Source organism: Lepidochelys olivacea, assembly GCF_965140295.1.
Source record: "Lepidochelys olivacea isolate rLepOli2 genome assembly, chromosome: 9".
NCBI classification, from domain to species: Eukaryota; Metazoa; Chordata; order Testudines; family Cheloniidae; genus Lepidochelys; species Lepidochelys olivacea.
Window position 1 is genome coordinate 83,526,653 of NC_140419.1, and position 26,704 is coordinate 83,553,356.

Sequence of the window (26,704 nt, forward strand, 5' to 3'; positions counted from 1 at the left end):
TTCTTTTTGCGAATACAGACTAACACGGCTATTACTCTGAAAACTGTCATAAATTAGTGGGAAGGTCATTCTGGGGGCATACCCAAAGTCATGACTGCGTGAAATATAAAGGGAGTGTAGAAGTGCACCTTAGAGGGAGTGTGTTGGAGAAGATAAGGGCAGCGAGATAGGCAAGATCCATTGTAAGCTAATTGTAATGTGAACAATAAATATGTCAAGCTGTATTAATGTATTACAGAATTAATATTTCCATTACTGGAAATCCCAGCATATGCACACGCTATGTTAGTCACTGATGTCTAGGGAAAAAAGTAGAGAAAAATTCTGCTGATAAACATATATATACTATGAAGGATGTTTGGATGAAAAAGACCTTTTGTTTGAGTTCATGTGCAGCTGCTGCTTATTCCTCACCTGAAATCCTTTTTCTCTGTTTGTTGTGGAAAGAAATAATCTTCACTGAAATTATTTGTTGTGTAATAAACCAGGTTCTGAAGTTGGGTGACAAATAAGCAGCAGGTGCAGATGAACTTTTAAAGATCCTGTTTTCCCTATAAAAATTTTCTAGAAGTAATATAAAGAGGAGGGGAGAAAAAAACCTGAAATTTGTACTAATGATGCTCCCCCACTAATTAGGCCATCTCTTTTCTCCCGACTGTTGTAGAGTATCCACAAACATTGATCCTGATTCAGGAAAGCAGTTATGAACATGTTTAAATCTATTTTTATTCAGGAGAGCGCTCAAGAGTGTACTGATTCACTCTCCTGAATATGAATAGGGATGTATTTTTGAACTGGGAGTATGTTGAGTACATTTCTGCTCCCTTTCATTAAATGACTACCTCTATGAAGAAGCCAAGTACCATCTGTCTCTTGGGTGGTCACGTTTCACTGTATAGCAGCAGCATTATGTGGAAAGTAGGATGTCTTTCTGAATATTCCCTTAGGGTGTCAACAGGGCTATAAAATGGCAGGAACATTCCTGTGGTTGACCTTGAAAGAGCATGAGGAGGCAAGAATAAAGAGGGAAATAGTTGTTAAAACTTCAAGAGTTTTATTAAATAATCAAATTAAGAAATTCCCATATTCCTTAAAGTTAATTCATTTTGTGCTGCATTTATGGAGCTGAAAACCACCAATTTATATAGCAAAAGAAGGAAGCTAAGACACACATTTATCATGTTTGTTTCCAGAGAGCTGGATGAATATAGCCATTCCTACTTCTTAAAAACTGAATTTTGATTCCATTTACTCTTCTCCCATGCTATAGTGGCTGCCTGACAGACAAGTTCCTTAGAGAGACAAGCTTTTGAGTTTACACCAAGGTGTTTTTCAGATATGTTCATTGTTACATTTCCCCTTCACTTTGAAATCTTCTGAGGAAAAACATATATTCTTAGTTTGTTGAAATGGATGCTAATTAGACCGAAGTGTCACTCACCTTTCATCTCATTATGAAGCATTCTTCAGAAGAGTTTCAACTTTTGTGTTTTTTCTTGTGATAGTCATGTATGTGAGTTCAAGATAAGAGATAATTCTGATAGTAAAGTGGTTGCTTCACAATCTTTGTGCTGTTCTAGTAGATTTCAAAGCAAAACCAGGTATTTTCATGCCCTTGTGTCATGGGGAGGAAGAGCATATTCATTCTGAATGAAGTCTCTCTGCAAAACCAGTTTTATGAAACATTTTGAATGTTATACTGTAGTTTAGTTTTCTCACAATAAATTCCCATTATCAGCAAAGCACTTAAGCTTGTGGTTTGCTTTAAATGCATGAGTACTCCCGTTGAAATCATCTATACACTCTGCTGTTTTAATTGCTATCAGACATTAGGCAGTTAATTACCTTTTTCTTCAGCAATTGCTCATACTCTTTCCTGGTCAAATGTCCGTTGTCATTTTTATTTGTAAAAGACATAAATTCCTTCCCCCTTTTTCTCCTTGTTTCAAAGCTTATTCTTGTTTTCTATGAGTTAATTTTTTTTTTGCCAATGGCTTACATAATCTAAATATTTTGCATCAAATTCTGCTTTTGTTTGTTTACTTCTCCTAGTTTAATTTTCAAACTTGAAAATATACTTTTAATTACCTTACATTTAATTATTTGGTTCAGTACATTTTAGCATTTACACAAACAGAAATGAATGCAACATCCTGCTAAGTAGTAGTAAGTAGAGCTACCTCAAGGACATGTCAGAAAGGCCCCCTATCTTTTCCAGTTCGTTTCTTAGGACTGCATCCCATATGGCTGCTGTTCTTGTTAGTCACACAATAATGTGTAAAACAAACAGATCTATGGAAGAATTAATTCTCTTCTTGTGCATTCTTCTCACCTTCAGATTTCACCCAGTGCCATGGTAATTGACATTACCAAAAGCTACATCTTACTGGGCTTTTTTTAACTCCTTGCTTGGAGGTAGAACACTAGTGATTCAGAACTGATACATGCAATTAAATTGTCTTGGCTATAGCATAGAGCAAGTTTTAAATGTATGAATTCTTTTCTTCCCGAATACTTAATAAGTATATATTCAAAGGTAAAGGATGTATGTAAGTGGTTAAAGGATTCCTTTTTAGACATCTGTTTCTCTGCAGTTCCTAGCCCCCACCAAGTTGTTACTTGTACTTAATTTATATGTTCCCAGTTACAATATCTATTTAATCTTATGCGGGTCACCTTGTTTTTGACCTTTAATGCAATATGAGGTTGGATTGCTTTTTCTTTTTAATTCATGTCTCAGTATTTCCTTTTGACTGATAGGAATGTGAAGACTGAAGCAGAATGGATCCGTCACTGGGGGCAAGATCCATGGTAGTCTCCGTGGAGGGGATGACATGCAATTCTTGTGTTCAGACCATTGAACAACACATTGAGAAAATGAATGGAATTCACAACATCCAAGTAAGTAACTCTACCAAAGTCTCCTACATGATATGGTTCTGATGGGAGAAGCCATGATAAAGATTGATCTGAAGTATGCAGCAGAGGAGGAAAGGACTTAAAAACTACATAGTCATTTTATTATCTGTGGATTTGCTGTTTAGAGTGGCTTTGGAATATTTCCAGTGCCAGAGAAATGCAGAAATATACTTTTCCTGCAACTGATGACAATTCATTTCATGTTTTTTCTAAAGCACCTTTTCTCTCATACTTAACCAAGTACAGCAATGTTATGTATAGAAAGCAGAGGAGAGACATTACGTAAAGTCCAAAAGAAGAGAGCAGATAGAGGTCAAACTACAGGAAAAGTGGTGGTGGTCCACTTTTAATCCCAGTAAAATAGTAGTAGTAACACTTAGCTCCTACGTAGGGCTTTCCGTTAGATATCTAACAGCACCTTTACAAAGGCGGTAAGCATCATTATTCTCATTTTACAGATAGGGGAAACTGAGGCACAGAGGTGACGTGACTTGCCTAAGGTCTCCTAAATCACAATCCAGTGTTCTGTCGAGTTGCCTTCCTGTGGCTGTTTTACCCTAAACCTCTTCAGGTCTTTTCTTCCAGACTTGCAATGTAGTGAGGCAGCTTGTATAGCCTGTGAAAGGAGAGTGTGCCTTGAGTTGCTCAGTGAATCCCAAACTAATTAACCATGGTGCCTGTCACCAGGAAAAGGAATGTCACTACGATGTGGAACTTGAGAGTGGGGATGGGGAATAATGCAAGGGAAAGGGGAGATTCTTGATGTCCCTGCCAGGCATTCAGAATTTCCTTTCCTTTTTACTGTGTTTATATGGGAATGGGAGGTGGTATTAGCTGCATTGTGCTCTTTTAAGAGAAAAAAGTAGTTCTTTTTCCTTATTAATTTAACTGTTACTATACAAAAGTGTTTTAAAAGAGGTTGAGCTTTTAGTAGAAAAATTTATCTACTTTTAATCAAAACTTGGTGTCTTCAGAGATTCTGGCTCAAACAAGAATCCAGCTTTTGTAACATGGGCTGTTCTGGAAAAAAAAAAAATCTGTCTAACTTGAAACAAAACTGTTTTAACAGGAATATTTTTAGCAATGTAAGCTGTTCCATTCTAACCAATACATCCATTTTATAATATGTTTATAAATAATAAAGCAATTTAACACCTGATCAATCCATTCTAGTCTTGTGACCTGTTATTTGGTGCCAGAAAGCATATTTAATTCTACCAATTACAACAACAGTGTGCTGTTAATCCCAACTGTTTGGTGCATAGGTGAAGTTTTCCCCTGCAAATGAGGTTTTAACATTCTGTGGCAGTTAAATGATCCTGCATAAAACAATGTACCCCTGCTTTCTGTAGGGAGGTATTTCCATCTTAACAGATGTGGTCTAGACAAACATTGGGCTTGCCAAAACAGTGGAGCTTATTTTTTGGCACGCGGTCACTATAACTAGCTGTGATGTGCAGCTGTTTATCAGAGGATATGATGCAATCAGCTAGTACAGGTTACTTCTACCTAAACAAGGAGTTGGTGCCAGCTATAGAGATCTGTGAACAACAGTGGTATTTACAGTAGATCCTACTTTTGATCTCCATTGGTGACTTAATAGAATTTGAACTTGATTGATTCTGGTAACAAAAAACAGATCCTCTGGCAAAATCAATAGTTCATTGTTTTTAGCAAGGGTTACTACTTTAATAGTAACATTGAGAGATCAGACCAATAAATAAGCCTCCACCAAAACTAAGTAAAATGAAGAATTAAATGAATGAAAAATACTATCTGCAAAATAAAATTATTTTAGTATCCTTCTCTTGGTGCCTTTGGAAAATTACCTGAAAGGTTTGACATTCTAGAATCTAACATAGTTCAAATTGTTCCACCCTCCTCCTGAAAATTGTACTCAAAAACCTGTGCTAGGAATGAATGATTCATGACCTCCCTGAAGATAGCATGCTCTGTATAGCCCCATTAGTAGCAAGTACACTGTGAAATGGGTGTTTAAAAAAAAGGCATTAACCACTTTGTTTTGAAACAGTAGGCTAGAAATATTATTCTAATACAGCTCTTGCCAAACCATATTTGGCCAAAAATATATTGTATACACTAAAAGTTTAAGTGGAAGAGGTTTATAATGAAAGTCAAGAGGTCATAGTTAATACTTAGTCCACATTACAGAAACAAAACTTTGAGTTAGGTGGACAGATTTATTCTCCCCTTGGCCCATGCGTAATCTCTGTAAATAATAAGGCACTGCTGTGTTTAAGGGTTATCAGATAGGCCAGCAAAGGAAGCATATGTTGGACATCTAATGCAGCCACACACAGATTTAATTTGGCTTATTTTGTTTTGTAATTGCAAGAAAACCAGTAAACTATGGTATCCTTGTTGTTGATTCTGCCAAAGTGCGTAATTGATGACAGAAAAGGAGGAAGGTGGTCATTAAAATGATTAAACTGATGTAATTTGATCACAGCAATGGTCTCCTGGTTGTTTTTTGCCCAAGGAAAAGATAAAATTGGAAGATAATGTGTTGGGCCTCTGACTGGTATTGGTTTGCCCTTTTGGAAATGGAAATAATAATGTTTGATTCCATTCCAGTTGGGAGCAAATTAAATTGGGGGTATTTGTATTGTATGACGTGAAAGAGTAGGATGTCTGTGAACCTCTAAAACTTGTTGTTCTCATGTTGAAATTCTAAAGCTGTGTCTCGTTCAGTAGAATTTGATCCTCTCTATCCCTACTTCTAAGATGCTAGTCCATGCTCTGGTGTTATCCTACCTCCAAGTACTGAAGTCTTCTCTCCAGTTTGTCTCCTCCCTTATATCTCAAATGTTGATACTAACAACACATTCTGTTCTGTCCATTTCTTTAATACACAACCCTGCTCTTGGCTATTTGCATTAACTTTTCCTCATAAAATTGAAACTTCTCCTGACTTTCAAAATTCCATCTGGCACATCCACCATTCCTACTTTATAGCCTTCTGCATCTCTGTGCTCCACCTAAACTTATCTCCTAACCATTCCACTTCATCTATGTCATCTCATTCACAATTCTTCTGAAACCCACCTGTTCTGCAAAGATTTCCAGCTATAAAGATTTACTATTCTGTATTGTATTAATTTATGCCTTTGAATTGCAAGCTGTGTCCAGGTTCCTAGTGGGGAGCCAGCTATGGTCACTCAATTAGGGTGAACCCCAAAGAATGGGGCAGACAATCCCCATAAAGCTGGTGGATATTCAATATCTAGATTTACCAAGACAGCATAAAACAGCTTCTTTATTACCTCACTGGTTACTCAGGAGTCCAAACAATACAGTTCCCTTAAAGTGATCCAGCCTCAGGCTTCCATCCAGGTACCTACGTCAAATATGATAAAAATTTCTGTAAATCTTATTTCATCATATAAAAGAAAAGGTTCTACCAATCCCAAAGGACTGGACACATTACCTCCCAGGTTAATGAATGTTTCAGATCTTACCCAAATACATGCTACACCTAATTCTTATTAACTAAACTAAAATTTATTAAAAAACAAAAGAGAGAGAGTATGGTTAAAATATCAATATACATACAGACATGAATTCAGTTCATTGAGGTGCAGATTCATAACAGAGACGGTGAGCTTCGTAGTTGCAAAGAGTCCTTTTAGAATTCAGTTCATAGGTCAAATGTCCAAATCTCATATTCAGGGCGTACCAGCATAACTGGGACCTCAATCTTGCGACTCAAACTTCCCGGATGAAGTGTAAGCAGATCTGAGATGACAGAATCAGGACCCACGGGTCTTTTATACAATTTCATGGCCTCTTTGACAAGTTGGGATTTCCTCAGGGAACAAAAGGTAATAGGATGATTTTGAAGGAGGTCCATCACTGGTGCTTAGCTATATGAATTAACATATGGCCATTTGCTTGTTCCTCCACCATTCACAGTACATTTCAAGGAGATGAATACTAAGATATCCCATGTTTACAATTCATTTAAATGATAGCATCGTCCTTTGGCCTCTGAATTATCAGAATACAGCATAGACAGGGACTGTTGATTACATTGTCGACCCTACTTATACATATGTAAATACACAAAAACACAAACATTATCTCCCTACCTGTCTTTTGAGGGTTATTTATTTTGCAGGATGTTTAACCCGTTCTAGCCATGCGTCACACAAGCTCTTTTGATAGATACCCTGTTTATTTGGCAGAATTTAGCTGTCATACTGCACCATGTACGACTGTAGTGCTATATAAATATGAAACACCCTTATAGAAAAGGTTTTTCATATGTATATCTTTTCCATTAGATTGTGTCCTTGTAACCAGTTCTATTCAGAGTGCACTGACATTAGGGATGTAAATAATGTGTAAAAACAGTAACCATGTAACTAATTAAAATTCTATTGGTTACACAGTTAAATGTTTACCCAGGGAACTAAAGGTGCAGGGGTGCTGCAGCACCCCCATGTTTTACATTGGGATCCAGAGTCCTGGCCACGAGGCTGGCAGCCTGGAGGGACCCCGGGTATGTGGGGCCGGCAGCTTGGAGGGATGCTGGGCATGCCTCACGGCAGCTGGGACACTAAGCAGACTTTAATCTTTAGCAGAAACCGATAAGCATCAAGCTTGTCGGTTAACCGGTTAAACTCTTACATCGCGAACTGACATGTTTGGAATATAAGTAGGATGTGACAAAGTTGTTTCTTCTATTGTATGTTGTTCTAACAGTTGACATGCATCTCAGGGTAAAGTCAACAGAGAGTTTTTGTACTTTGGTTTCAGTTTTCAGTCTGTATGTCCTCACTCAAGATCATCTGTGGGAGTATTTTATGCCATTATATTATTTATTTGTATTGTGGTAGCACCTAGGAGCCCTAATTATGGACCATGACCCCATAGCCCTAGGTGCTGTACAAACACAGAACAAAAAGATGGTCCATTCCATAGAGGCCTTAAGGAACCATATGAAGAACTGGAAAGAAGGTTTCCTATACAAGATATCTGTTTCTTCAATAAACAGTTTATGCAAACTTCCTTATTTCATTTTAAATTGGATTTAAATTATGACCTAAAGATTGTTAGTTAAACACGACATCACAGAATGTGGCAGATAAAATTTAAAAAGAAAACACAGTGTAAAAAATTTGTCCAGTACCACTCCGGGAAGCTGCTAATTTTCTCCAGAAATGTGTAATTATGGCAGGGTTTACTGCTAAGTACGCACATAATAACAGGCATGAAAGAGAACATCCCTTAAGTACTGATGGTGAGGAAAGGGACATGCAGAGAGAATTACATTTGCAGCACAAGCAAATGTGAAATGTAACTCTCACCAATATGAAATTATTGTAGAGTCTGTACAAAGTCTAGTAGAATAAGCATGGTTTTCAATAATTATAGGTCAGCATCAGGAATTAACTGCTGATATGGGGAAAAATTACACTAAAGCTAATTCTTGGCCTAGCTGTAAGAAATGATACACCTTTTATGTATAATTTTTAGAGATTAGCAAGCAGGCCCTATGTATTATTTCTGCTTGTTATAATGTGAATACTTGTTTGTAGTTTAGATATTTTCTCTCTAATGGGTAGCCACCCTCTTGAACTTCTCATATGCTAGCAGCCTGTGTATGCAAAATAATTCCCCTGAGTGGAACTGTGCTGCATCTCTACAAGATCACTGGGCCATCACCAACCAAACGCTTCTTAATTTGATTTATTTGTTACAGCAGAACCATACAGAAAATGGGAGGGTCATTGCAAATGATTGAATTTTGCAAATGGAGGAAGCAAATATAATAAAAAGGGAAAATACACTACAAAATGTTTATTTGTTTTGACATTTGTATTTTAGCACATTATGAAGTGTTCTCAGTAACTGAAAGTTGTAAATATAAAGTAACAAGAAACCTTACTCCAAGACGCTGGTTTTAAACCTTTGCTGCAAAGAAGGGAGGGTCATATTTTTTTGAATATCCAGATTATAAAGTGTGTGTGTGTGTTAGTAAAATGAGGCTTAGCAAAGTTCTACTAATGTGATTTGGTGAATTCATACTAGGAATTTACAGCTCTTTTGCTTATCGTAAATAATAAATGAGGTTATATCACCTTCAGCGTTGGTTTACATACTAAACAAACTGGCCTAGGTTGGAAGTGACAGAAAATTTACTGTCTGATGATGGTGTAAAATGAGTTAGTGGTCACCATCTAGTGCATAGTGGACAGGTGTTGGCATCACAAAAATATTGACAACTACTCCGGGGTTCCTCCTGCCCCCTGCAGCTCTCAGCCACTGTGAGAGACAGGGGGGACCATGGAGCTCCCCGCAGCTCCCAGCTGCCACGGGCAGGGGGACCCCGCAGCTCCAAGCCCCCATGGGCGGTGAGAGTCCCAGGGAATCCTAGGGGGTCTCCATTTTGTCACGGATATTTTTAGTAAAAGTCAGGGACAGGTCATGGGCTTCCATGAATTTTTCTTTATTGCCTGTGACCTGTCCATGATTTTTACTAAAAATATCTGTGACAAAATCTGAGCTTTAATAATGAGGGGCTGACCAGGCTGAGGTGTCTAGGCACTACTGCAACATACATTTTAAATAATAATAAATAAGTCTTGCTTTTGCAGACTTACTTTTTCAGCCATCTGCCCATCCCCTAATGCTTTCCCCGCCCCCTCCTGTTTTCTGTAAATAATCCATTTGGTGTTCTAAAACAGGCTGTTATAGAACACACAACTCAGATTATATGTAAGGCTCTGTTTCAGCAGAGAGCTATAGTCACAGATTCAACAGATGTCTGGGAATGTTACAGAGTGAAGCCCCCCACATCTCTGGTCTGTTTCCTTCCTTTTTCTTCTCACACTCCCGTAATCCATCACTGCACCATTGTATGACAGATCAGAGTTGTGCCTTTGCGCAGTTTCTGCTTTTTAAGATTAGATTTGATACATTTGTTTGCAATGACTAATCCAGTTCAACAGACCTTCACTTTAGGGTTTTAATATGTACTGTAAAAAGCATTGAAACAATGTATGAAAGTTGCTGTGTGAGAGCAGTGTATGCAGTATAATAGAGCATAAGATTCTGAAATTGGCGGACTGCTTCTGTGGTAGAGCCTCCCATATCCAATCATGTTGTTGTCACACAGGTGAACATAAATTAATTTATGGTTTTCATAAGTAGAGTCTCAGACTTTGTCTTCAGGTGAGCCCTCAAGGGCAAATGATAATGGAGAAGTGTCACTATGGTAGGTGTTGGAATTATTCATATTTGAAATTATTAGTATGGGAAATGAACAAACACTAATTTAACCATACATTTTTCTATTAAATCCAAAGGACAAATGATACTTATACAATTGCTCTAAATAATAAGCAATTTACTACATACAAACAATAACCAAACATTTATAAACATTTGATCAAGATACTTACAAACAGGCTACACCTAGGGGCGCTTAGCAGAGGCGATGTGTGTATGGGCTTGTGGGGGGCGTGTGCCCCGTCCCATTTGCTGCTTGGCTTGTATTGAGCATGCTCACATGGACTGAGCCTGCACACTGACGCTGCTGAAGCTGGCTGCCCTCACTCTGCCCCCTCACTATTGGCAGGCCTGGGTCACCTCTGGTGCTTAAACCTATATTGGTTGGCTCCAGTGTGGTTCGGCAGGTATTAGCAATGAACCCTTGAAGAGTTTACTTTTTTAAACTGTTCAGCAGAAAAGTGATGTCATTGCCAATTACTGCCTTCAGCTAAAAGCCAATTTGAGACCGTTCACGCTTATTTCCATTCTTAACCCAGATAAGATTTACAAGGCCATCCCCCCTTCCCAAGGCCACTCCTACCTATCTCCTCCCCTCCTTCTTGTGGACCAACAGTTTTTCCATTGCACCGGGTTCACATAAGCTTTAACACTGGTATGTGGTTGGGAAGGCCATGTTGTCTCATTTTAAGACAGATACTTTTTGTCTTCTTTAAAACCATCTGCAGTCACCCCTATCAATTAGAGGCATTCTTTTTAGCAACTTTCCCTTATCTCATTAGTTATTCTTTGAATTGGACATCCTCCCTATTTTATTCCTTCTGGCTGTATTATTTTCAAGGCCTTCCTTCTACTTGTTAATCAGGGCCTTTCTTTACAACGCGTATAAGAACGGCCATACTGGGTCAGACCAAAGGTCCATTCAGCCCTGTATCCTGTCTACCGACAGTAGCCAATGCCAGGTGCCCCAGAGGGAGTGAACCTAACAGGTAATGATCGAGTGATCTCTCTCCTGCCATCCATCTCCACACTCTGACAAACAGAGGCTAGGGACACCATTCCTTACCCATCTGGCTAATAGCCATTAATGGACTTAACCTCCATGAATTTATCTAGTTCTCTTTTAAACCCTGTTATAGTCCTAGCCTTCACAACCTCCTCAGGCAAGGAGTTCCACAGGTTGACTGTGCACTGAGTGAAGAAGAACTTCCTTTTATTTGTGTTAAACCTGCTACCCATTAATTTCATTTGGTGGCCCCTAGTTCTTATATTATGGGAACAAGTAAATAACTTTTCTTTATTTACTTTCTCCATACTACTCATGATTTTATATACCTCTATCATATCCCCCCTTAGTTTCCTCTTTTCCAAGTTGAAAAGTCCTAGCCTCTTTAATCTCTACTCATATGGGACCCGTTCCAAATCCCTGATCATTTTACTTGCCCTTTTCTGAACCTTTTCTAATGCCAGTATATCTTTTTTGAAATGAGGGGACCACATCTGTACGCAGTATTCAAGATGTGGGTGTACCATAGATTTATATAAGAGCAATAAGATATTCTTCGTCTTATTCTCTATCCCTTTTTTAATGATTCCTAACATCCTGCGTGGATGTCTTCAGAGAACTATCCACGATGACTCCAAGATCTTTCTCCTGATTAGTTGTAGCTAAATTAGCGCCCATCATATTGTATGTATAGTTGGGGTTATTTTTTTCAATGTGCATTACTTTACATTTATCCACATTAAATGTCATTTGCCATTTTGTTGCCCAGTCACTTAGTTTTGTGAGATCTTTTTGAAGTTCTTCACAGTCTGCTTTGGTCTTAACTATCTTGAGCAGTTTAGTATCATCTGCAAACTTTGCCACCTCACTGTTTACCCCTTTCTCCAGATCATTTATGAATAAGTTGAATAGGATTGGTCCTAGGACCGACTTTTGGGGAACACCACTAGTTACCGCTCTCCATTCTGAAAATTTACCATTTAGTCCTACCCTTTGTTCCCTGTCTTTTAACCAGTTCTCAATCCATGAAAGGATCTTCCCTCTTATCCCATGACAACTTAATTTACGTAAGAGCCTTTGGTGAGGGACCTTGTCAAAGGCTTTTTGGAAATCTAAGTACGCTATGTCCACTGGATCCCCCTGGTCCACATGTTTGTTGACCCCCTCAAAGAACTCTAATAGATTAGTAATACATGATCTCCCTTTACAGAAACCATGTTGACTTTTTCGTAACAATTTATGTTCTTCTATGTTTCTGACAATTTTATTCTTTACTATTGTTTCAACTAATTTGCCCAGTACTGACATTAGACTTACCGGTCTGTAATTGCCAGGATCACCTCTAGCGCCCTTCTTAAATATTGGCGTTACATTAGCTATCTTCCAGTCACTGAGTACAGTAGCTGATTTAAAGGACAGGTTACAAACCATAGTTAATAGTTCCGCAATTTCACATTTGAGTTCTTTCAGAACTCTTGGGTGAATGCCATCTGGTCCCGGTGACTTGTTACTGTTAAGTTTCTCAATTAATTCCAAAACCGCCTCTAGTGACACTTCAGTCTGTGACAGTTCCTCATATTTGTCACCTACAAAAGACGGCTCAGGTTTGGGAATCTCCCTAACATCCTCAGCCATGAAGACTGAAGCAAAGAATTCATTTAGTTTCTCTGCGATGACTTTATCGTCTTTAAGTGCTCCTTTTGTATCTCGATTGTCCAGGGGCCCCACTGGTTGTTTAGCAGGCTTTCTGCTTCTGTTGTACTGATGTTCTGATGCTTCTCATGTACTTACATATTTCCTTAACTAAACTTAAGATAACTCTAATACTTTAATTCTTCTTCGAGTGATTGCTCATGTGTATTCCACAATAGGTGTGCGTGCTCACCACGGGCACCGGTGCCGGAAGTTTTTCCCCAAGCAGTGCCCGTGGGGGGGAGCGCCCCCTGGAGTGGCGCCTGCCTGGCGTGGTAAAAGGGGAGCTGCGCGCTCCCCCCCACCCTCAGTTCCTTCTTGCTGCCAGTGAAGGTGCGTTGGAACTAGTCTGCTCCAGCTTTGCTGTAGCTCGATCCCCAGTACTGTTTGTTTGTTCAGTGTTAGTATCTGTAGTTAGTTAGCTGTTTAGTTAGTTTAGTCAGTCAGTGAGCCTGGGCCGGGGCATGCCCCGTGGTTTAAGTCGTGCGGCTCTTGTAGGCGTTCTGTGCTGAGAAGTGACCCACATGCAGACTGTTTGCGCTATTTGGGAGAAACCCATATCAGTGAAAGGTGCAAGATTAGTATGTCGTTTGAGCCTCTGACCAAAAGAGAAAGGGACATTAGGCTCCTGATGGAGTTGGCGCTGGCCCCATCTCCAGCACGCCGTTCCAGAATGGTCCTCAGCACCACGGCGTTGGTACGTGGCGACCCTCTGGTTCCATCGACTAGTTGGCACTGTTCCCCGTTCACGGGGCAAGCCAAGAGGGGCAGGAAGACTCCCTCTTTGCAGCGGCACGGAGGGAAATCCAGGACAGAGGCTAGACCCATGTTGGGCAGTTGTCACTCCCCACTGGGCCCCAGGACTCTGACTCACATCAAGCGGAGTAGCTCAGCCCCTTCAGAACAGGCCTCTCTGGATGTCCAGATGCCTTCCATGCCTGAAGCTCTCCAGGCGGCCCAGGACGTTATGTCCATACCGGTGCCAGGAGCGCCGCTGATGTTGGCCCCACTCTCCAGAGGGAAGCCGCTGCTGGGATCTCCACAGTCGCCTCCGGCTCGGTCTTGGTTGAGGGAATGTTCCCGATGCAGTTCACTGCCCAGCGACCGCTCGGGGCAGAGTCCAGGTGGATCACCCTCGACGCCGACCAGACTGTTTGTCTGGGTTCCATATGGCCGGGACTCTTGGCACCACTCGTTCTCAAGGAGTGATTATCGACGCGACCGCGGCAGGCACTGCCAATGGTCCTCGTCTCAGAGCAGGTACCACAGCCAGTCACGGCATGATCGTCGACGCTGTTCCCGCTCGGACTCCCGCTCCAAGTCTCCAGCAAGACATCGCAGTCCCGGGCGTCGATTGCTGGCATCTCGCTGTTGCGGGTCCACCCATCGAGGCCATTCGTGGAACAGCTGCTACCGTCGGTACCGATCCTTCACATTGAGATTGTGGTCTCATGGCCGATGTCGATCCCGACACCGCTGCTCCTCCCGGTCCAGAGGCAGCAGCAGATCATACTCCAGCTCGGCCTCCATTCGTAGCTGTACTTCGATGGGCCAGTCCAGGCCAGCCAAGCTGAACAGCTGGCCCCACTGGTGCCGCAGCAGGTGCAGTGGCACCGAGCATCGTGGCTGGCCCAATGGTACCAGTGGGCACTGTGGCCTCTGGCGCAGCCCCCGGTGGGGGCTCACTCGGTGGCCAGAGCTTCGAAAGCACCATCAGCCTCCCTCTCCAGACCCCCAAAGAAGAAGTTGGTGGGACGTACGTCCTCGACACTGTTCCTGGAGTCCAAACAGGTGATGGACCCTCCGATGCTGGCTGATACCCAGAGCATCGCACTGGCCTCCTCTCCCCATCCAGAGGAAGCGATTGTGGCCCCGCCCCCCTGCACCTGCAGGAGGACTTCAGGGCCCATCAAGAACTCGTAAAGAGAGTGACAGCAAGCCTCCACCTCCAGGCAGAGGAGATGGAGGAGCCCTCAGACTCCCTGTTTAACGTGCTGTCCTCATCGGCACTGGGTAGGGTGGCCTTGCCTCTCCATGAAGAGGTGGCTAACATTTCAAATGCCCTGTGGCAGACACCAGCCTTGTTGGCCCCTATCTCTAAGAAAGCAGAACACAAGTACTTTGAACCCACCAAGGGGCATGCGTACTTGTATAGCCACCTGGCGCCCAACTCCCTGGTGGTCGAGTTGATCAACCACAGGGAATGGCAGGGTCAACCAGCCCCAAACCCAAAGAACTAAGAACTCTCGGAGATTGGACTCTTTAGCAAGGAAAATTTATTAGTCTTCGAGCTTCCAGTTGTGAGTGGCAAATCATCAGGCTCTCCTGGGCCGGTACGAATTCAGTCTGTGAGGACTCCCTCCAGGAGCGTGATAGAAAGGAGTTCAAGGCGCTAGTGGAGGAGGGGGCAGCGGCCACTAGGGCATCCCTGCAGGCAGCCTCAGATGCTGCAGATACGGCCGCACGATCCATGGCCTCTGCGGTGTCCATGAGACGGGCGTCATGGCTCCTGCTCTCTGGGCTTTCCAGCAAGGCGCAGTCCTCCATGCAGGATCTCCCGTTTGACGGGAAAGCCCTGTTTGCGGAGGAGACAGATACAAGGCGTCACGTCATGAAAGACTTCCGCACGACCCTCCAGATTCTGGGCCTATATGTACCGGTTCTGGCAAGACCTAAGTTCAAGCTGCAGCAGACGCCCGTCCAGGTCGCCCTCCCGAAGCATGAGGCTGCCCACAAGAAACACCGAGACTATAAGAGATGCCTCAGAGGCAGTCTTGATGGCCCCCCAACCTGGCTCTTGTAAAGGCAAGCAGGCTGGGAAAAGGTGCTTTTGATGGGATGCTTGGGGGCACCCCACCAGTCCTCATCAGGGATCCACCCTCAATAAAGCTCCCCTTCTCCAATTGGTTGTGTGCTTTCCTCCCGGAATGGTCGCGGCCAACCTCAGACTGATGGGTCCTCACACCATCTCCCGAGGTTACACCCTCCAGTTTACTTCCTCCCCGCCCAGCCACCTCCCGCTCCCGTCCCTATTGGGGGACCCCTCGCATGAGGCTTTGCTTGAGCAGGAGGTGGGGTGGCTCCTAAGACTAGGAGTGGTAGTGGCGGTGCCCAAGGAGTTCATGGGCAAGGGGTATTACTCCTGATACTTCCTTATCCCAAAGGCCAAAGGGGGGCTCAGATCTGCGAGGTCTGAACCAGTACATGGTGAAACTCAAGTTCCGCATGGTTTCCCTGGCCTCCATCATCCCCTCCCTGGATCCCGGGGACAGGTATGCTGCCCTCGATCTGCAGGACGTGTACTTCCACATCCACATATTCGAGGGGTACAGGCGCTTCCTCCATTTCGTGGTGGGACAGAATCACTACCAATTCATCGTCCTCCCATTTGGTCTGTCCATTGCCCCCAGGATGTTTATGAAATGCATGACAGAGGTAGCGGCCTCAGATGGTGGGGGGTCCAGATTTTTCCCTATCTGGACGACTGACTGGTCCAGGGCACCTCCCAGTCCCAGGTGAGGGATCACGTGGCGCTCCTCCTGTCCACGTGCACTGCCTTGGGCCTGTTGGTAAACAGCACCAAGTCCACGTTAGTCCTGGTCCAATGCATAGAGTTTATTGACGTGCTCCTGGACACAGCGTCGGCCACAGCCTCTCTCCTGCCAGACAGATTCGAGACCCTGAAAAGTCTCATTGACTTGGTCTTAAAGTTCCCAGTGACAACAGCCGGGGTTTGCCTGCAGCTCTTGGGTCACATGTCGGCATGCACGTATGTGGTCCATCTTGCCAGACTCAGGATGTGGCCCCTCCAACTCTGGTTGGCCTCGAAGTTCTCCTAGGCCATGGACAGGATGGACAAGGTCTTCACTGTGCTGGACTCTGTGATCACCTCCCTACGGTGGTGGTTCACCCCAAACAACATGTTCCAAGGGGTCCCGTTCAGGGACAGAGCCCCGTTGTTGGAGCTGGGTTGTGGGACGCGTCAGACCTGGGTTGTGAGGCCCATGTGGGGAACTTTCAGGCCCAAGGCCTGTGGTCGGCCCAAGATCTGACCCTACGTATAAATGTCAAGGAAATCAGGGTGGTGCGGCTGGTGTGTATGGCCTTCCGCTTGCACCCGGAGGGCAAGGTAATCAGGGTCCTCACGGACAACACAGTCTCCATGTTCTATATCAACAGGCAAGGCAGGGCCTGATCCTCTGCCACGAAGCCCTGAGGCTGTGGGACTCTGTATAGCCTACGACATCCACCTGAAGGCCTTCCACCTACTGGGTGCTTGGAATGAGAGAGCTGATTGCGTGAGCAGGGACTTTTCCTTGCAACATGAGTGGTCCCTCCACCCGGAAGTGGCCCACCGGCTCTTACGAAGGTGGGGAACTCCCTAGGTGGACCTATTCGTGACTCGACAGAACTGGCGATTTCCCCGGTTCTGCTCCGGGGGGGCCTGGGGAGGGGCACTATCTCTGATGCCTTTATCCTTCCTGGTCAGGCCGGCTACTCGACGCCTTTCCCCCGCTCCCTCTAATCAGCAGGGTCCTGGAGAAGATAAAGACGGACAAGGCCTGGGTCATCCTGATTGCTCTGACGTGGCCCAGGCAACATTGGTACGGGACCCTCACGGGCCTGGCGGTAGCTCCACCGTGGCCGTTGCTGCTCCTCCCGGACCTGCTCTCTCAGGACCAGGGCCGCCTACTCCATCCCAGCCTAGCGGCTCTTCACCTCATGGCGTGGCTGACCAGTGGTTAGGCGGAGAGGAGAGGACATGCTCAGAACAAGTTCAGCGTGTCATCCTTGAAAGTAGACGGCCCTCCGCTCACCGCGCTTATTTGGCCAAGTGGTCCCTTTTTTCTAGATGGGTGGCGGACCATGGTGTCTCTCCCATGACCGCCCCGGTCCAGCTTATTCTTGACTACCTTCTTCACCTGAGAGCTCAGGGCCTGGCGCCTTCGTCAGTCAAGGTGCACCTGGCAGCCATATTGGCCTTCCATCCACCGGTGCAGGGGCACACGGTGTTTTCCCATTCTATGACTGGCCAGTTCCTCAAGGGGTTGGACCGTCTTTTTCCATATTCTAGACCCCCAGTTCCGCAGTAGGACCTAAACCTGATGTTGACTCATCTTACAGGGCCCCCGTTTGAACCATTGGCCACGTGCTCCTGGTCTCGCCTCTCATGGAAAGTGGCCTTCCTGGTTGCAATCACGTCGGCCAGGCGAGTCTCGGAGCTCAGGGCCCTGACCTCTGAGCCGCTGAACACGATCTTTCATAAAGATAAGGTCCAGCTCCGCCCACACCCCGCATTCCTCCTGAAGGTGGTCTCTGCTTACCCCATGGGTCAGGACATTTTTGTACCAGTCCTCTGCCCCAAGGCCAACGCGTCCAGTGAGGAGTGCCGTCTCCACACACTCCATGTGCAACTGGTTCTGGCTTTCTACCTTGAGCAGACCAAGCCATTCAGAAAGTCCTTGCAACTATTCGTCACCTCAGCTGAGTGCACGAGGGGCCAGCCGATTTCCATTAAGTGGCTTTCCAATTGGATCACTTTGTGCATCTGTTCCTGTTATGAGCTGGCGGGTGTCCCCCCGTTGCCCATTGTGAGGGCAAACTCGACTCGGGCACAGGCCTCGTCGGCTGCCTTTGTGGCCCACGTCCCCATTCAGGACATCTGTAGGGCCGCCACGTGGTCTTCGGTTCACACGTTCATCTTGCACTATGCAATTGTCTCCCAGGCCAGGGATGATGCCGGGTTCGGCAGGGTGGTAGTCTGTCCTGGGAACTTGTGAACTCCTACCCACCTCCAACAGATATAGCTTGGAATCACCTATTGTGGAATACACATGAGCAATCACTCAAAGAAGAAAAGACAGTTACCTTTTCTGTAACTGGTGTTCTTTGAGATGTGTTGCTCATGTCTATTCCACATCCCGCCCTCCTTCCCCTCTGTCGGAGTTGTCTGGCAAGAAGGAACTGAGGGTCCGGGGGAGTGTGCAGCTCCCCTTATACCGCGCCAGGCAGGTGCCACTCCAGGGGTCGCAGGGGGCGCTCTCCCCCTACGGGTATTGCTAGGGGGAAAAACTTCCGGCACCGGTGCACATGCTGAGCGCGCACGCCTATTGTGGAAAAGACATGAGCCACACATCTCAAAGAACACCAGTTATGGAAAAGGTAACTGTCTTTTTCATGCTTATCCTACAGTAGATAAAAGCTATTTGACATTAAACTAGTGGGTGGTATTAGCTCTAAGTCATTTTTTTTCCTCTTCAAGGTATCTCTGGAAGGAAAGAATGCAACCATTATCTATGACCCCAGACTCCAGACTCCAGAATCCGTTCAGGAAGTTATAGTTGACATGGGATTTGATGCTACCCTGGCTGATTCAGACCCACAACCTGTTTTACTTGACACTACTTTTCTAACCATTCCTACTCAGTCACATGTAACATGTGAACAGATCTGTAACGCCCTACTAAAGAACAAAGGTATCTTAGGTGTTAAAATTTCCTCTGACCAAAAAACTGCAGTTGTGACATTCATTTCTTCTATTATAAATTGCAACCAGATTATTCAAATGGTGCCAGGCATAGATTTAAATACTGCAGCACCAGAGAAGACATCAGGGACTGGTGAAGATTCCATTTGGTCCCAAGCATGTGATGTTGTGCTAAGGATGAAGGTAGAGGGGATGACCTGCCATTCTTGCACCAGCACCATAGAAGGAAAGCTTGGCAAACTGCAAGGGGTACAGCGGATTAAAGGTAATGCTTTATTTTAATTTTACATGTAGATTGTTAATTGATTACTCTGTCCTTTTTTCATATCTGTTGATGCGATCTGTCATGAAGTTAGGTCGTTCAGTAGGATGATTCACCTGTGTATCAGTGGAATCACAGTTTCACGTTTTAGAGCACAAGTGAAAATGAGTTTGATCCGATTCTAGTTTCTAACAGGAGCATTCTAGTCTCTTTCCCTTCCCCAGTGAGTGAGCACTTGCCTACTTTACAAAACTGTTTTACAGTTTGGTAAGGTGCATCATCTTTGCTCAGGAGACTGCTAGGCCTAGAGACAACAGGATGCAATTAGTATTGAAGTTTGTTGACAGAGTGTCATAAAGAAAATAGCCCAGTCTCTGACCAAGCTATTGGTCTCACATGATTACTTTACGTTTTGATTGAGACCAGAGTAATAGACCTCCTCTTTCTTTCATAGCTCTAATTATATTTAACTTTAAATAACTAATAATGTTGTATGTAAGGTAGTATCATAAATGGAGATGGCAGAAACACATATTTAATTGTCTATAACATAAAAAAAATGACTTGGGGGTCTATTATGGAAGAGTTTGTTTAGCATTAATGTAAGAAATAACTAACACACTGTTGGGCAAGGCATGAACTTTCTAGGAAAAGATCAAAAAATGATGCAACAGGAGATTAAGACCTGTTGCAGTATTAGGCACCAAAGGTAGAAAAACTAGATCACTTTGGGTACAGTTTTCAAAAGTATCTAAGTCCCCTTTTCAGTGATTTAAGCACTTAAGAGCCTAAGTCCATCCCATTGACTTTCGGTGAGACTTAGTGATTAAATCACTTTTTGAAAATTTTACCCCATTGACAAGATGCGCTGTTCATAGGACTCTCTATGGTCAGTGATATTTAAATAGAATGTTATGAGGAGGGGATGGGGAGCAAAGACACTAATACATTTTTCTGTTTAATTTTTAGTTTCCCTGGACAATCAGGAAGCTGTTATTGTGTATCAGCCTCATCTAATTACAGCAGAGGAAATCAAAAACCAAATTGAAGCTGCAGGTTTCACAGCATTTATCAAAAAACAGCCCAAACCCCTCAAGCTGGGTGTTATTGAGGTGGAGCGTTTAAAGAACACCCAAACCAAATGTTCGCAGGGAACACTTCAAAAAAGTCCAAAGCATATTAATGACTTAAAGGCCATTGTTTTCAGAGTCGATGGCATGCACTGCAATTCGTGTGTCTTAAATATTCAGAGCAGCATATCAGCACTCCCATCTGTAGCAAGCATAGTAGTTTCTTTAGAGAAGAAAACAGCTACTGTAAAGTACGACCCAGACTTCATCAGCATAGATGCGCTGAGAAGAACCATAGAGGCAGTATCACCGGAGACGTTTAAAGTCAGTCTTCCTGATGAATGTGAAAGCGTTGAGCTTTTCGATGCACAGATATCTCCAGTGAAATCTTCTCAGACAGCTTTAAACAGCACAAACCAATCCGTTACTCAAGTTACTGTGGTAAATATTGAGGGAATGACTTGTAATTCTTGTGTGCAATCTATTGAGGGAGTCATTTCCCAAAAGCCAGGTGTAAAATCAATATCTGTGTCTCTTGTGAATCATAATGGGACTATAAAATATGACCCTCTCCTAACTTGTCCAGAAGACTTAAGATCTGCAATAGAGGACATGGGATTTGATGCTTCCTTATCAGGTAATGCCAAGCTACATTTTTTGTACCGAGTTTGTATAACTAATTCACTTCCCTTCAGCATATCATACTGCCTAGAATTAAATGTACAGACGTATGGGGTACAGACCCAACTTGCTGAATGAGGTACTATCTGTATAATTACTTTTCATGCTAATGGGGCTTGTACATGTGGAGACCCACCCCTATAGTGTGGAGACTCATTTCCTTAGTCCTCTGGATTAATTGAAGATTATTACAATAGTGGGTAAGGTGTAAATACAGCGGTGCTTGGTGTCACAACTAGGGCAGGTCTACAGTGCAGTGGCGCCGCTTCGGTGAAGACGCTACCTACACTAATGGGAGGGCTTCTCCCGTCCATGTAGGTACTCCCACTCTGCGAGAGGTGGTAGCTGTGTCTACGGGAGAAGCCCTCCTGTCAACCTAGCACTGTCTATACCAGGGGTCAGGTCATTTTAACTGCATTGCTCAAGAGGGTACATTTTTCATACCCTTGAATGATGACCTAATTTCCTAATATAGGCCTGGCCTGAGTACTGTTCAGACATATAACAAGGAGTCATTCCTTGCCCCAGAAAGCTAACCATCTACATAACAGACAGGATACAACGGAAGGACAAAACAGGTGATGTGGGAGGGTGAGTAAAAAAGGTAACAAAATGAACACAGCTGAGCAGAAAAACAGAAGTCACAGTTTGTCAGTTACCTAACTAGTATCTAAGGGAGTGGTTTTTAGGCATCAGAGCAGAGGTAGGCTTAGTTATTTGACTTAGCACCCACAGAGCAAATACATGCATCTTTCTGATAAGGTGAGTGCAATTCGGCTTCTCAGTCAGGAATACTACAGTAATGTGCAGTCATGCTATGTTGTGTCAGGGTCATAACTTGTTTCAGAGGTTGTTAATAAATTCACGATTTATGATTTTTTTCCCACTCCCCAGCAAAGACAGAACCATTGGTATTAATAACTCAACCTTCACTGGAAGTGCTGTTAGACTCTCAGGATAATATGCTTTACAAAACAGCGCTGCGCTCCAAAGTGTCACCAGTCCATGATGATAAACAGGAGGCAAGGACTCCATCGAAGTGTTACATCCAGGTCACTGGCATGACCTGTGCTTCCTGCGTAGCAAATATTGAGAGAAATTTGAGGAGAGAAGATGGTGAGATATACTTCAGTAAAACCTGTTAAATCTCTAAACGTGTTTTAGAGATATCTTTACAGCTGTCGTAGTGGAATTTTAACGTGGGGTTAGAGGGAGAAACAACCACCCGTTGAATTTTGATTGTTTTACAATGTACATCCTACACACTGTTGCATTACTGGGTATAAAGTATGTGGTCCTGCACACTAACTATAAAGCTCCATTGCCACACTTGATACATACTACTCTAAATTGCACTCTCAGCAAATTTGCGGATGATACTAAACAAGGAGGAGCGGTAGATACGCTGGAGGCCAGTGATAGGATACAGAGGGACCTAGACAAATTGGAGGATTGGGCCAAAAGAAATCTGATGAGGATCTGATGAGGAAATCAACAAGGATAAGTGCGGGGTCCTGCACTTAGGACGGAAGAACCCAATGTACCGCTACAGACTAGGGACCGAATGGCTAGGCACCAGTTCTGCGGAAAAGGACCTAGGGGTGACAGTGGACGAGAAGCTGGATATGAGTCAACAGTGTGCCCTTGTTGCCAAGAAGGCCAATGGCATTTTGGGATGTATAACTTGGGGCATAGCCAGCAGATCGAGGGACGTGATCGTTCCCCTCTATTCGACATTGGTGAGGCCTCATCTGGAGTACTGTGTCCAGTTTTGGGCCCCGCACTACAAGAAGGATGTGGATAAATTGGAGAGAGTCCAGCGAAGGGCAACAAAAATGATTAGGGGTCTGGAACACATGACTTATGAGGAGAGGCTGAGAGAACTGGGATTGTTTAGTCTGCAGAAGAGAAGAATAAGGGGGGATTTGATAGCTGCTTTCAGCTACCTGAAGGGGGGTTCCAGAGAGGATGGTTCTAGACTATTCTCAGTGGTAGAAGAGGACAGGACAAGGAGTAATGGTCTCAAGTTGCAGTGGGGGAGGTTTAGGTTGGATATTAGGAAAAACTTTTTCACTAGGAGGGTGGTGAAACACTGGAGTGCGTTACCTAGGGAGGTGGTAGAATCTCCTTCCTTAGAAGTTTTTAAGGTCAGGCTTGACAAAGCCCTGGCTGGGATGATTTAAGTGGGGATTGGTCCTGCTTTGAGCAGGGGGTTGGACTAGATGACCTCCTGAGGTCCCTTCCAACCCTGATATTCTATGATTCTATGAAATTGCCTTGGCAGTAGTGGAATTATAGCATTCAAAGGATTAAACACATTGTAAAATCAACTTTCTGATTTCTAGGGAGATTAAAACAGTTTTATTGGCTGCAGCCCCAAAGCACAAGGGAGAGCATAGAGGGTGAATAAAGTTGAAGCTTCTCATTCATCAGTACATCACTCCCCTGTGCATTGGGGCTGCAGCTTATAAAACTCTTATCTCATACTTACTCCTAGGTACATACCCTCTGTTTGCCTGTCCCACCCATAGCATGGTATTAATTAGCATTCAACATGTGCAACACATTGACAATGTACAATACAGAGAGTCTCCTGCATTTTGAGAGTAAACCAGTTACTGATGTACACAGTGGATCTTTAATCCTTAAAAACTCTGGTCAGTACAAAATGAATTGTTTCAACTTTTTAGAGGGCAAGTAATTCCTTTTAAAATGGCACTCATTTCTCCATTCAGTTTTTGTATTCTCTCTATTATTGCCCTTTTAGAAGCTAGACAATTGCATTTTGTTTGTTCAGCACACTTAAAATGCTTTCCAGATTTTCAACTCAGTGTTAGCTAACTCTCCCCATTACACAGACAAGCCCATACTGAGGCCAAGTTAACCATGCTTTACCTGCTTTACTTCCTTGTGGTAACTACTTTCTCCCCTTCACTCCTCCCCGCCTTAGGTCATCAGTGGGGATGGAACCCAAGGTCCCCGGAACTAAAAGCAATGAGCCTTTACTGTTTGACCTAAAGGACCAGATAGACCTGGTAACTTGGAGGCATTGGCAGACTCATAAAAACTGTTTGTGGTCTAGCAAGTAGGGAGGGATAAAGAGCCAAGCTCTTACACCGTTACATGGTCCTAAATGTAATTCATAGTTATGACCATAATTTTGTGCTCCCTTTGCTAACAGGATGAGGAGCTCTGCAGAAGCAAAATACTGCAGGGTCAAATAACAATGGCAAATGAAGGCTATACTTAATCAGTTTAAAATAATATGAAAGTTGGACAAATCTTGGACTATTTGATGCTTTAATCCTTTGGTGCTGGGAGAAACTGGAAAGTAGAGAAAATTCTTTTGTTCTGTGTTTGTCAGGACTGTGTGTTAGTTCCTTTCTCTTTCCTACATGTATTCAATCAGTTTATTTCTTACAGAAAAGGCCTTTGGAAATACAAATAGTGGGGAGCCCTAAAACCCTTACAAAGTGTGTTTCTTAAATTTCTTAAAAGGAATTTTTGAAAAAAAAATTGAGGATGTTTTCGAGCTCCCTTCATGTATCATAAACTGGAATTTTTGAAATTAACCAACTTAAACAAGTAGTAAATCTGGCATTTCCCTCAGTTTTCCTCGTCTTCCTTTACCTTTAGACTTAGATTCGTCCAGTACACATGTTCTCTCAGAGCCTACCTTTTATTGCTTGTTCTGAAAGTGCCCCCACAGTATGCTAGGTGCAGACTACCTGTTTCACAGTCTTAGTGAATGTGGGTAATTGCTAGCCTCCTGTAATATGGTGATTGAGGTGCAGTATGTTTACTAAACTAAATGTGTTTGCACATTGTTCTAATACAATGTTTAATTAACACTGTACTTTCTGGTTGTATATTTCTAGGAATATGTTCTGTGCTTGTTGCTCTAATGGCAGGGAAGGCAGAAGTGAGATATGACCCCGCTATCATACAGCCATCACTCATAGCAGATCTAATCCGTGAATTGGGATTTGGAGCTACTGTTATGGAAAACTATGATGGAGATGGAATTCTAGAACTTGTTGTAAGCAGATCATTTTAACAAATGTGCATGTGTAATGTTTTTACTTCCTAGAAAGCTTTCCGTACAGATAGGATTGTCTGATTCAAAGAAAAATAGATATTTGTAAAATAGATAGCTGCATTTGGCTGTTACCATGGGATAAAATCTATAGTTAAAATGACAGTGTAAACTTCTGTATTGATTGATTAAAAGATAAATTCAAGATTCTGATAAAGCACCTTTAAATAGTACAGAGTTAAAAAAATATTTTAAAAATTTTAAGAGTTCTTACGTTCCTCTGTTGATGTTTATAGAAGACTTATGGGCAGATCTGAGAATAGCAACACCAAACATGGTTTTACATATGTCTCTCTGTCTTAATGGCACCCATTACCAATAGTACTTGAATGCCTCACAATTATTAATGTATTTATTCTAACAACACTCCTGTGATATACAGAAGTAGAGTTATCCCCATTTAAAAAGCTTGCCCAAGGTCACACAGGAAGCACCAGGGAACTGGTCCCAGGTCTCTTTAATCCCAGTCTAGCGCTTCAGCCAGTAGACCATCCTTATTCTCCAGTTGCCTCTTCCCCACCTTCCTCTTCATGCATACTCCTGATTGCTGCATGTGTTCTCTTCGGTGTCGGTTCCAGCTTTGCTGTTGCTAATAAACATGCTCTTCCAGAGCTTAGGGATAGTGCATGCATGTGAGTACCCCTAGAGCAAGACTTGAGAATGATGTCATCATGCTAAGTGTGAGACAGAAAATGTGACTGACAATCAACAAAACAGCTGAAGTTAACTTTTCACCCAGTGCAGTCCAATGCACAAACACCTTGGTCTACACTAGGAACTGGGTAAAAAGGGGGGAAAAGCTGTTTTTCCCCTCTAATCTTTTAATCTTTGTTAGAGTAATCTTAAAGATTGCTTTTACCAAAAATACGTAGACAGTTTTTAGCTGAAAATATGACTTTCAAATAGAATATCTGCTTCTATAAGGTTAAATGTCAGTGGAAAGCTATGCACAGGTGGTTTAGAAACAAATGCAATAATACATGTCAAATAGCAACAAACCTCCCAAATATATGACAAATGTACCTTTTCCCAGTGTATTCAATCCATGCCTTTTATTGAAAGCTTGAAATATTAGCAAGGATGCAAAAAGCTGAAATGCTGATCTTTGTACCACCTCTTCAGTCTTTTTAAAAATTGTATATTGACTATAAATGGAAAAAGGTATCATTCAGAATTTTTCAACCTTCTGTGAAGATGAGCAATTTATATGCCTCCACTAGAGACTTTGTTATTGCAA

At 43.2% G+C, this 26,704-nt stretch overlaps 1 protein-coding gene across 4 annotated transcripts in view; it reads left to right on the top strand.

Annotated features, from left to right (window-relative positions):
* Positions 1 to 26,704, top strand: part of ATP7A (ATPase copper transporting alpha) — a 60,899-nt gene that overhangs the window by 17,003 nt on the left and 17,192 nt on the right. For 3 of the 4 annotated variants that reach the window (XM_084639811.1, XM_084639812.1, XM_084639813.1), the window contains exons 2-6: positions 2,761 to 2,901; positions 19,134 to 19,623; positions 20,590 to 21,327; positions 22,266 to 22,487; positions 25,250 to 25,410. In XM_084639811.1, the coding sequence (XP_084495937.1) occupies positions 2,782 to 2,901; positions 19,134 to 19,623; positions 20,590 to 21,327; positions 22,266 to 22,487; positions 25,250 to 25,410 (1,731 nt within the window). In that variant the 5' untranslated portion in view covers positions 2,761 to 2,781. The remainder of the gene's footprint in view (positions 1 to 2,760; positions 2,902 to 19,133; positions 19,624 to 20,589; positions 21,328 to 22,265; positions 22,488 to 25,249; positions 25,411 to 26,704) is intronic. The other variant, XM_084639814.1, reaches the window with a different exon arrangement.